General features: G+C 40.1%; 1 protein-coding gene across 1 annotated transcript; it reads right to left on the bottom strand.

The window, feature by feature from the left end:
* Positions 1 to 4767: 4767 nt before the first annotated feature.
* On the bottom strand, positions 4768 to 10036 carry ptger4b (prostaglandin E receptor 4 (subtype EP4) b). The gene is made up of 2 exons (XM_071466066.1): positions 7879 to 10036; positions 4768 to 6492 (listed from the first exon to the last, which is right to left on the bottom strand). Exons 1-2 carry the CDS (start codon positions 8647 to 8649, stop codon positions 5920 to 5922), a joined length of 1344 nt encoding a protein of 447 aa, XP_071322167.1. The 5' UTR covers positions 8650 to 10036; the 3' UTR covers positions 4768 to 5919.
* Positions 10037 to 10427: the final 391 nt, after the last annotated feature.

Below are 10427 nucleotides of genomic sequence, written 5' to 3'. Positions count from 1 at the left end.
AAAATAAATGCTATATGATTTTTTTCCCCCTTTTTTTTCATACCATTCAGCCCTAATTTCAGTGCCAGGGTGAAATTTTTCATTTGGGATTGTTTGTAAAATTGTGACTCAATTTAAACAAAATGTACAAATAAAGAAGGAAAACAAAAACTCCTGTCACACTGTAATTATCCTGTAGACAAAAAGGTAAAAAGCTGCACATCAGTGAAAAAAACACAATCAAGCATTTTGTGTCCAAGCTGTTTGCTTCTGTAATACATTTAATTCATTCATCTTTCAGGATTCAGAAACTCCTACATGGTTAAGGCATAAACAAAAATTCAAACGATGACAGAGAAGTTGAGACTTAGCAGGGTAAAGGAGTTCACTGTGCTTCTACCAAGCAAGATACATATACACTGATGGGTGGTGTTAATGACCTGGAAGGTGTTAGTGTGTAAACTGCTTGTGAAACTGGTTGTGGTTTAAACGAGTGCACGTGCTCAACAAATAGTCAGTGAGTGAATAAACATTAATTAAATGTGTTTCCTGTTCTTGTGTTTACTTGGTACCTTTTCTGGTCTTGAGGTTATCCTGCAGTTATGCAGTATGTTTACTGGAGATAAAATTGCAAGATAATTTTCTGAAGTTGAAGCACAAGTATTAACTTTTATAATAAGTAAGTGATTAAGTAACAACAGTTAAGAGTCTACACCCATGCTAACGGTTCTGTGAGGCCTAGGTATAGAAGTTAAAACCAACAGTTTCAATCTTATGGTGCCGCTAGAGGAAAAATGTCAGGGGATCACTAAAGTCATTAATGATTCATCCTTCATGAACCATTTGTTTCTAAACAGAATTTCATGGCAGTCCTTCCAATATCACCGCTGGAGCCATTGCTATTGGCATTTTTCAGAACATTAAAAGTATTCAAGTAAAAATGAAAGTTATTGTGACAATACTTGTCCCACATTAGAGGAAATGCTAGTACTGAATGCAGCACTTCAGGCTGAGAGAAAATATGTATGTACATAACGGATGCATGCATGCTGTATGAGTATGCAAATTAATGCAGATTAATGCAAATTATGCAATTTTGAGCGAAGGCATAATTGTTTTGTCTTCAAAATAATAAGCAATTGAATTGCATTTTGCAAGTAAATTTCAACATGCAAAACTATATTGGAGCACAAATAGCAGAAACAGTCTTGGTTTTGCTGTTAGCAGCTACTTTACACTGAAACGCCCTAAGAGACTGTGTACTTTCTGACAAACCACAAGCTTCAGCTGCAGAAGCAAAGGAAACCATGAGCTTGAGCTGCATTATATCATTATGCAAAGACCACTCACTGGTGCAAAGGTAGGCAACAATAGAGCCATAAAGCAAGCTATTGTGGTGGACAACCTTCATGTCAGTGGTTAAAAAAAGTAAAAAAGAAAGTTGAGGTGTTTTCAATATCACTTCTCAAGCAATTGGTGCTCCTCAGCTTTGCAGGGCAATGTAAATATAGAAATAATTAAGATTCTATAAAAGGGCCACTGGAGGTCCCAAGAGAATCCAGGTTCTGGGTGAATAGCTCCAGAAGTTGGATCTGAATATCTACCACATACTGTGTTTCTATGGTTAGTTCGCAATATTGCAGATTATGTAAACAACAGTGGTTAAGTTTTCTTTCAACTGTTGTAAATGTCACAATATTCAGAATCTTCTTGTCAGAGGAGCAGATGACTTCAAAAAGTCTTTGCAGTAAAGCAAACTGGACAAACTGGATGTATGTAAAAAAAAAAAATAAAAAAAAGCTGCTGATAATGTTTCTGCATAATAATTAAACAAAGCGCTAACCCTTAATTCTTCTGTAGACAAAGAGAACAAATCTCTACAAATTGTTCTAAATTTAAAACAAACAAAAACAAAAAAAAACATGATTACATAAGTATTCACACCCTTGCCTGTGGCACGCCCAAATCATTGCTGGTGCAGTTGTTTCTGGAGGTTGCATAATAAAGTAAAAGGAGGTCACCTGTGTATAATCAGGGTGTGCCAAGTGATTTTAGTCTAAATACACATTTATCTGGATGGTCCATCGGCAGTCAGTCAGTAAAAAAAAAGAAAACCCATTGAACTGACTGTTAGTTTTATATGTTAGTTTAATAAATCCTCTTAACAACTTACTCCATACTACCTGACAATATCAGGTATATCTTCTATCCTGGCTCGTTCCAACTCCTCTGTTGAGTTATTCCATGTTTACACTGAGCACTAGTAATGTCAGTAACTCCACCACTTTTGTCCAGGCTGAAATATCTCAACAGCTTTTGGATGGATGGCCATTGAGTTTGGTAAACATGTTGATGTTCCCCGGAGGATTGAATCTACAGACTCATGATGTTTCATCCAGCGCCACCAGAAGGTTGACATTGCATTTAGTGAAATATTGGATGGATTCTTATGAACTCTGGTACAGTAAGAGTATGAATTTTAATTACTTCTATGAAATTCCCTGACTTGTTCTTTAGCGTCGCCAGGAGGTAAAATTTTTAACTTGTGGTATGAAATGTTACATCAACGTGATGGAATCCTGCGGACTTTGGTGAGTCTTTCACTTCACCTCTAGGGCCACCAGGAGGCTCACATGAGGTTTCGATGGGAGCGCGTCAACAAGTATTGGACGGATTGTTGTAAAAGGTAAAGCTGTAAAGGTGGAAAGTCACTGGTAATGCTAACCAGGACCTTTGATCTGACCAAATTTTTTATCCTCATGCCCCAATCCCTAAAATTAACCTTGATTGAGATACAATAGCACAAATACTGTTAGCCTTTTTATATCAATCATTTCTTGAATTCCCCATTACTCCATTGTCGTGCTAAAAGGCAATGTTTCGTTTTGAGTGGCACTTTCTTATAACCAGTTGTTTCCACAGGCTTCTCATGGCAGGAATTTAAATGTCTAAAACAGCCTGTCTCATATACTGTAGTGTATTACTGGCCTTAGCAGATGAGTTGGGGAAATAGGGGACAAGTTTCCAGGAAGAATCATTTTTCTTTTTGCCCTGTTAAAATCCTATCACAACTGTTTTGTCAATCACTATTTCCTGCCTCCCGAGAGACTCTACAGCTTTAACAGATTTCTCAGTCTGAGGTCACAGCGCTCTTTAATGGCTTTTTGTTTCTCGGAGGGAGGTTTTTACTGCTCTGGGAAGGTTCTGGACACTGGCCACAATAGACCAGGAAATCTCTAGGGGTGAAGAAATGATCTTTCTGTAGGTGAGCGGTGACATGACATCTGACCTGGCTATTGATTAGAAATGTTATAGCCATCAGCATTGTTACAGAAGCAGTTGAGAGGGATGAAAACTGACCTTTGTTTTCTCAGCAGGCGTGGCACTGACAGTGACATGCTGGCATAAGAAAATATTATCATAGAGCATTTATTTAAAGACGGGCTTGCATTTGAGTTAGGGATCTGTTTGAGCTATATCTGGATCCATTTTTTACATAGAAATTAATTCAAAGGTAAATTCAGTTAATTAGTGTGTTTATGACAAGCTTTGCAGCCTTTCTTTGCACATCACTCTCTAGCAGGTTTTATTGTTTAACGTTGATAAAGATGGGTAGGCCATCCATTATCCTCAAGGGATTAGTATTGAATTCATTTTCCATCTTCAAAGCCACTCTATTGAGGACTGATCATTTTTTCTTTTTCAGCAAAAATTCTGCAGTGGACACTATCAGAGGCCTCATTCAGGTTAAATAGATTTTCCTAACCAAAGTGTACTTTCTGTGCAGAGGTAAATTGCATTCAGAAAGTATTCAGACCCCTTTACTTTTCTCACATTTTCTCAAGCTGCAGCCTTATTCTAAAATACACTCAATGCCCATAAAATGGAAAGCAAAAACAGAATTTTCTAAGTACATATTTGAAGCACCTTTGGCATCAAGTCGTTTTGGGTGTGGCTCCTTGGGGACTGTAGTTGGGCAGCCATTTTCAGGTCTCTCCTGAAATGTTCCACTTGGTTCAATTCATGGCTCTGGCTTGGCCACTCAAGGACATTAACAGAGTTGTCCCTAAGCCAATCCTGCATTGTCTTGCCTCTGTGCTTAGGGTCATTGTCGTGTTGGAAGGTGAACCTTTGGCCCAGTCCGAGGTCCTGAGCGACTGGATCAGGTTTTCATTAAGAATTTCTTTGTCTGTACTTTCTGTTTCATGGGATACTGAGTGCAGATTGATGGGAAAAATGAATTGAAAAGATTTTTAGCATAAGGCTGCAACATAAAATACAAAAAAAGGGAAGGGGTCTGAACACTTTCTGAAATGAACTGTATGGACGACTGCAATTGACATTATTAATTAATATATACATTATTTGTTTTGTCCATCAAATGTCAGGAATTAGTGAAAGCCATGTGTCACCATTGTCCTCAAATTCCTTGTTTTGGCCAACCAACAGTCCAAGACCCAAAGGTATTTAGTTTACAGTAATGAAAAGCAGCGAATTCTCACATTTAAGAGGCTGAAACTGCTGAAAAATGACTTTTATGACATTTGATAACATTTAATCAACTATCAAAATAGTTGCAGATTCATTTTCTGTCCATCAACTGATTGATAGACTGATCATTTCAGCTCTCAGTATATGCCCAATAATTCCCTTCTCCTATACTTTACAGCACATGGTACATATTCACCATGCATGTTTAGCGCAATATCATATACCAACACAGAGATTGCAATAGACACTTCACTTTTACACTAAACCTCTTTGAAAAATACTGACACAAATCCTTAATTAATGTGAATATTTGTCAACTTTTATTTTCAGTTTTTTGATACTTTTGGTACAATGTGAGTTTGTTCACAAGAGAGTCAACATTTCATAAATTTGACGTTGATGTTGCTACAAACCAAACAAAAAAAAAAAACCAAAAAAAAAAAAACCTTAAACATTGAAATCTGACCATGTCTTGATATTTATATCACTGTTTATAGAAACAATAGCATTACTGCTGGGTTAAACCAGGAAATCCATTTCAAAAAAAGGCAAAACCCTAAAGGAAGTTCGATGTTTTCAGTTTTCATTCCCCTTGTTCACTCCCCAATAATGGCTGATTAGATGAAAGCCATTCCATATTACATTATGGTAAAAGAAGATGAAGTTGGATTAATCCTCATGAAGTAAATGGGCTGAAAGAAGTAAATTAACAGTTTTATATTAACACATTACTTTAGGAGGCCTCCTAATGTCCTCCAGTATCTGAGCTGTGAAAAAGCCACAGTTATAGCTGCCTTTTGGTACAAAATACAAGGGATGGTATACAGCTCTGATGTTCAAGCTGCTACTGCTCAACTAGTGTGACTAAATTGTTTGTAAGTATTTCTATGTACCTAAAAAAAAAACCACATATGAACATATTCATCTTGTACCGATTTCAAATAACTCCAAACTATCTGAACCTTCTCACAGAGAAGATAATAATGTATCATTTCATACTTAGAATAAATTAACATCATGAAACACTGTTCACATTTTAACATGAATTCTTTACAGTCATTGTGCAGGTTGTCACAATGCTACAAAACAAACATTAGTAACAGCCTGGCAGTGGTTTTAGAAGTCAAAAAGTGCAACAAAAGAGCTCCTCCACTATGTCATGTAGTCTGTAGGGTTGGTTGATATAGCTGTTGTGACTGTGCTGAAGAGTATTTAGTGATATGGTGTTAGAGGTGAGCTACGACTGAGGAGTAATACATTTTTAATGGGTGTTAAGTTCAGTAATACATCTGTCAAATGTCATTTAATGAGCTGGATTATTTGGATTATTGAGTCTTCAGAAGCTTTTCCTTTATCGTCATGTCTTTGCAGTGTGCTCATCAGTTCCTGTCCTCTGTCCTGAGACAGTCCTACTACAGTATTGAATGCTTGTTGAGCTTTTGCTGACTGTTATATGCATTTCTCCTGTATGTTTGCAGTCTCATCTGTGAAGGTCACATGTAGAGCCGGGTCCTTTGGGCACATTGGAAGCTCTGTCAGTGGCCCGCCCGGCGCTGTTTCCTCTAAATCACTCTGTGAAAGTCCCCTCTGAGACCCCTCAACCTCCTGGGGGCCCTGTAATGTCTGTGTTGTTGTTGGATTGGGGCCAGTCTGTGCCCCTGCTTTAAATGACCCCAGCCTCCCTGTGCTTTCCTCAGAGGGATACAGGAAGGTCTGCGAGGTGCTCACCATCTCCTGCAGCTCTCGTGACACCAGTGACGGGGAGTCCCGGGAGACGATGGAGGAGGAGAGGTGGCCGTCGGCGCAGCGGAACTGGCCACCGTCCCTTCGTCCTCGTCCGCCCATTTTGCAGAACAGACACTTGATTTTCTCCATTAGCTTGAGGACCACAGTCTTTCTGAGCAGGATGTAGATCCAAGGGTCTAAGATGGGGTTGACGGAGGCCATGCGGATGGCCAGCAGGTCTTTATTCAACGGCTCTTCGGTCTGGTTTCTGTACAGCTGGTTCACAAAGATCCTCAACTGGCAGCACAGGAGAGAACATACATTAGGGAACATAATGAGCCTTCACAAATGTTTGGTTGTCACATAAAGGAAAATGGAACAACATTTCAGAGGCAGAAACAATTTGAGCAAGCCCAAACCTGCCTACATGTCATTTTCAAGACTGAAATATCTATTTATTCTACATATTCCTACAAAGTTGGCATGAAAAGGTCAAATCTAACCAAAGATTTGTCTTGATGTAACTTCTGTGCAACCATGGCAGATGGCAAGGGACCAATAAAAACAAGAGTTCTCACTGTCATTCATCATGTTGGCTATTGGGTTTCCCCAGAGTCTCATAATCATCATCTGGCAGCAAGAGGCACAAAAGCTGTATGCTTAACTTTAATTAAGGATGAGTTCACACTTTGCTTGCTGTAATCATTCCTCCTCTTCACGCTGGCCTTGAAGAGATTCCTGTCTGCGAGACTGGGTATAAAAAGTCCCTTTTTTGTGCAATATTGATTTTTAGTTTAAGTTTCTCTGAAGTGAATATGAAGCTTCAGCAGAATAACCAAGGTTAAGCATTTTACTACAGAATCCTTTGTGTTGAGCTGCAGCGGAGGGGCGGTAACACAAACACTCACTAAAAAACAGGAAGGTTGGAAGTTACTCATTTGTTTTGTCACACTGCGGATTTGTACACAGACTTGTGCATTTTGTGGTTCATCTCTTCCACTGGAGGCAGGTTAGGAGGGATGTTTGATCAGGAGGAATGAGCAACAGCTGCAACTGACACACAGACACCTGACTGTCATTTTGAGACAGAAACACTGAGGACCTGTCCCATCTATTACTGACTTAGTCCAACACATACTGAAACTCCTGCCCACCAGCCTGCACTGATCTCCTCTGATCCTGTGGGCCTGCTCAGCCTAAACACTAGTGTCAGCATTTACTCCAAACTACTCTGGCCACAAAACGTCCTATGATGATAAGATCGAAAACATGTTCCCGTGAACTGAGTGACAGAGAGTGTGAGCCTTGTCATTCGCACCTCAGACAAATGTGTCACCGACCACAAAGATCTCAGCCTGAAACACAGAGTTGAGGCTTTTCATCTGTAGGCTTATATTTAACACCTCCTACCACTTATTTATTTATTACCATTTCAATTCAACATATGAAACTTGTTTTGGGGTTTTACCATTGCAAGGGTGCACAACCTTTTTTTTTTTTTAGATTGACTAAATTTTGGTCGGATTCCTTTTCATTGTTTTTCAGTGAATGTTGTTGTATTCTAATGTTTTTTTTTTTTACATTTCACGGGGTTTATTTGATCAAATCGGTTACAGATCTACGCCTAAACAGTCTTTCGCGTCTTCTGTAAAGTGGGATCTAATCAGTTTTTCCAGTACTCACCACTAAAGGTATGGAGCAGATGAGAACCACAACGGAGGTAGCTATGAGCAGGATCACCATCTGGATCTCTGCTCCACCCAAACGTCCGAGGCTCCGTCTGCGCCGGAGCTCCGCGATGCGCCGCTGGTCTGTGCCCAAAGACGTGCGGCGGATGAACCTCTTGTGCATCAGGATGAGCGCCCCGCACACCATCACGTTGCATATGACAGTGGCCAGCACGATGGCTGAATTCACACCTGCGTACATCAAGTTGAAGGCGGCCACAGTTGTGTGGTTGTTCTGCCAGTCTATGAAACACCACGTCTCCGGCTTCTGCAGCTTCACCTGGCCGAGCCCCAGGCTGGGCAGCGCGCAAAACACGATGTTGGAAATGTAAATGATCAAAAGAGAGATCGCGGCGAGTCTCTGGTTGATGTATTCGTTGTAGAAGTACGCGTGGTTTATTGCCAGGTATCTCTCCACCGACATTGCAAACACAATGCTGAGCTGGACCAAGAAGAAGAAGAGCAGGATGAAGCCGGAGTACTGGCACAGTGGATCGCCTCCCGGCCAGGAGCCCTTCATGTAGGTGGCGATGGTGACGGGGCTGGCCAGCAGGGTGCCCAGGAGGTCCGTCACAGCCAGGCCACACACGAGAGTGTAAAAAGTTGTCTCCTTTTGTTCCTTTCTTGATATTCGCAGGACCACTATGGCGATGACATTTCCCACCACCCCGAAAATGAACATTATCGCAGGGATGGTGGGCGGTTTAAACGTTGCTGTGGTGTTCATGCCTGCAGGGACGCCTCTCACAGTTTCACACAAAGCGGCGACTCTCCTCTCACTTCGGAAGTAGTGACACTTTCCATTAAGGCGTATCTCCCAAGGTCTCCAATAATAAGCAAATCCATCGCGTCCAAATGTCTCTTTTACGCGCAGAAGTAAAATCCCACATTCCACCTAAGTTCGTGAAAACAGGACGACTCCACAGGACACTCCACTCTCCCCCAGTGGTTTTGATGCTGTGGGACTGGGAGCTGCACCTCACGTTGTTATCATACACACACACACAGAGAGACACACACACACACACACAACTGACTGGGAAGTTTCTTCTGGGGCCCCTGACGGCAGCTCCTCCTCTGCATGTCGTTCAGCCAGTGAGTTGTTCGCGCAGAACAGCATTTGTGATCAGGGTTACAGTCCCAGTTTCAGTTCATCAGCACTGAATTTCCCATAGCCTATACATTGTCTGCAGCTCCAGCGACCACTTCATCTTTCACTTGACATCAGCAAACTCACAACTGGGGACCCGTTTAAACAAGAGCAGGGGATTTATTAAGAAGTCTGCACCTAAAAGTAAAGTGTGATCTATGGGATAGGAAGCAACTAAGAACATTTATCCCAGCACTGTTCTTCAGGACAAATTTGAGGTTCTTTACTTGAATATTTACATGTTTTGCTACTGTATATGTCAACTCCACTCCATTTCAGTGGAACTATATGCTACTTCTTATTGCACTACATGTAGGTTATTTAACAACCATCATTTCTGAGATATTTCATTCAAAACACATGATCACTTTTTAAGTTATGGTGCATTTGTTCCCTGCAAAACTCTTTTTATTATCAGGTAATTTTACCCCTTTTTCCTCGAAACATGTCTACTGAGAATATTCCAGCCTGTTTTCAATTCTGATCGATTAGTTTCAAGTGTTTTTGCAACCAAAACCACACGCACTGCCAAATGTTCTCACTTGTTTTCAGAAAGTAAAGTTCTGAGGACTCATTTGTGGCCAGGGTTGACATTAAGAGACAGTTTCTTTTCCACCATTAAAGACTGAACTGCTCAACAGTACACAAATTAGTTAAAACTAGCTCCACCTCAACCAGGTGCCATAGAGTGAAATCCTGCAATGATGCATCAGCCCCATTAGCAACATAAATGAGATGCCTGTGATTCACTCTGAGTTGCCCAATGACTCTTCTGCTCTAAAAAGAAAAACAAGAATGCATGAGTATTTATTATTTTAAGGATTTGTCACATCTCATCTTGTGTAACCTACAAATGGATACAGAGTACATACATGTGAGATGTTTCATACTGCTGGAATGTAAAAAGTGCACTTACTTACATAAGTGCTGTGCTCATATCTTAAGGTACTTAACTTGACTTTTTACTCCAATTCCAATAGATCTATTTCCCAGAAATTGTGGTAGTTTTCATATAGTTTACTTAAGTAAGAGTATCAATACCACAATTTTAAAATACTCCTGTTACCAATAAAAGTCCTGCATTTAAAATCTTACTTCTAAAATCACAGACGTATTATCAGCAAAATGTAAAAGTCACTATGCAGTGGGTGGTGTGTTTGTTGCATAATCATGTGGTATACAGATCACTATTGTTGCAGATACAAGTATGTAAGTAAGTCATTTTACTTTTTTTAATATAGGCCTGTTGTTGTGGTTTTATTTACTGCATGATATGTTCATCACTGTTTTTAAAATCTTTATCTGCAAAGTAACAACTGCTGTAGTCAGATAAATATGGAGTAAAAACTACAATA

The sequence above is a fragment of the Trachinotus anak genome, unplaced genomic scaffold, assembly GCF_046630095.1.
Source record: "Trachinotus anak isolate AG129_WGS33_773 ecotype Australia unplaced genomic scaffold, CSIRO_AGI_Tana_v1 ptg000028l, whole genome shotgun sequence".
Lineage (NCBI taxonomy): Eukaryota > Metazoa > Chordata > Actinopteri > Carangiformes > Carangidae > Trachinotus > Trachinotus anak.
Note: the sequence above shows the minus strand (reverse complement) of the source record. Positions and strands in the feature narration are given on the sequence as shown.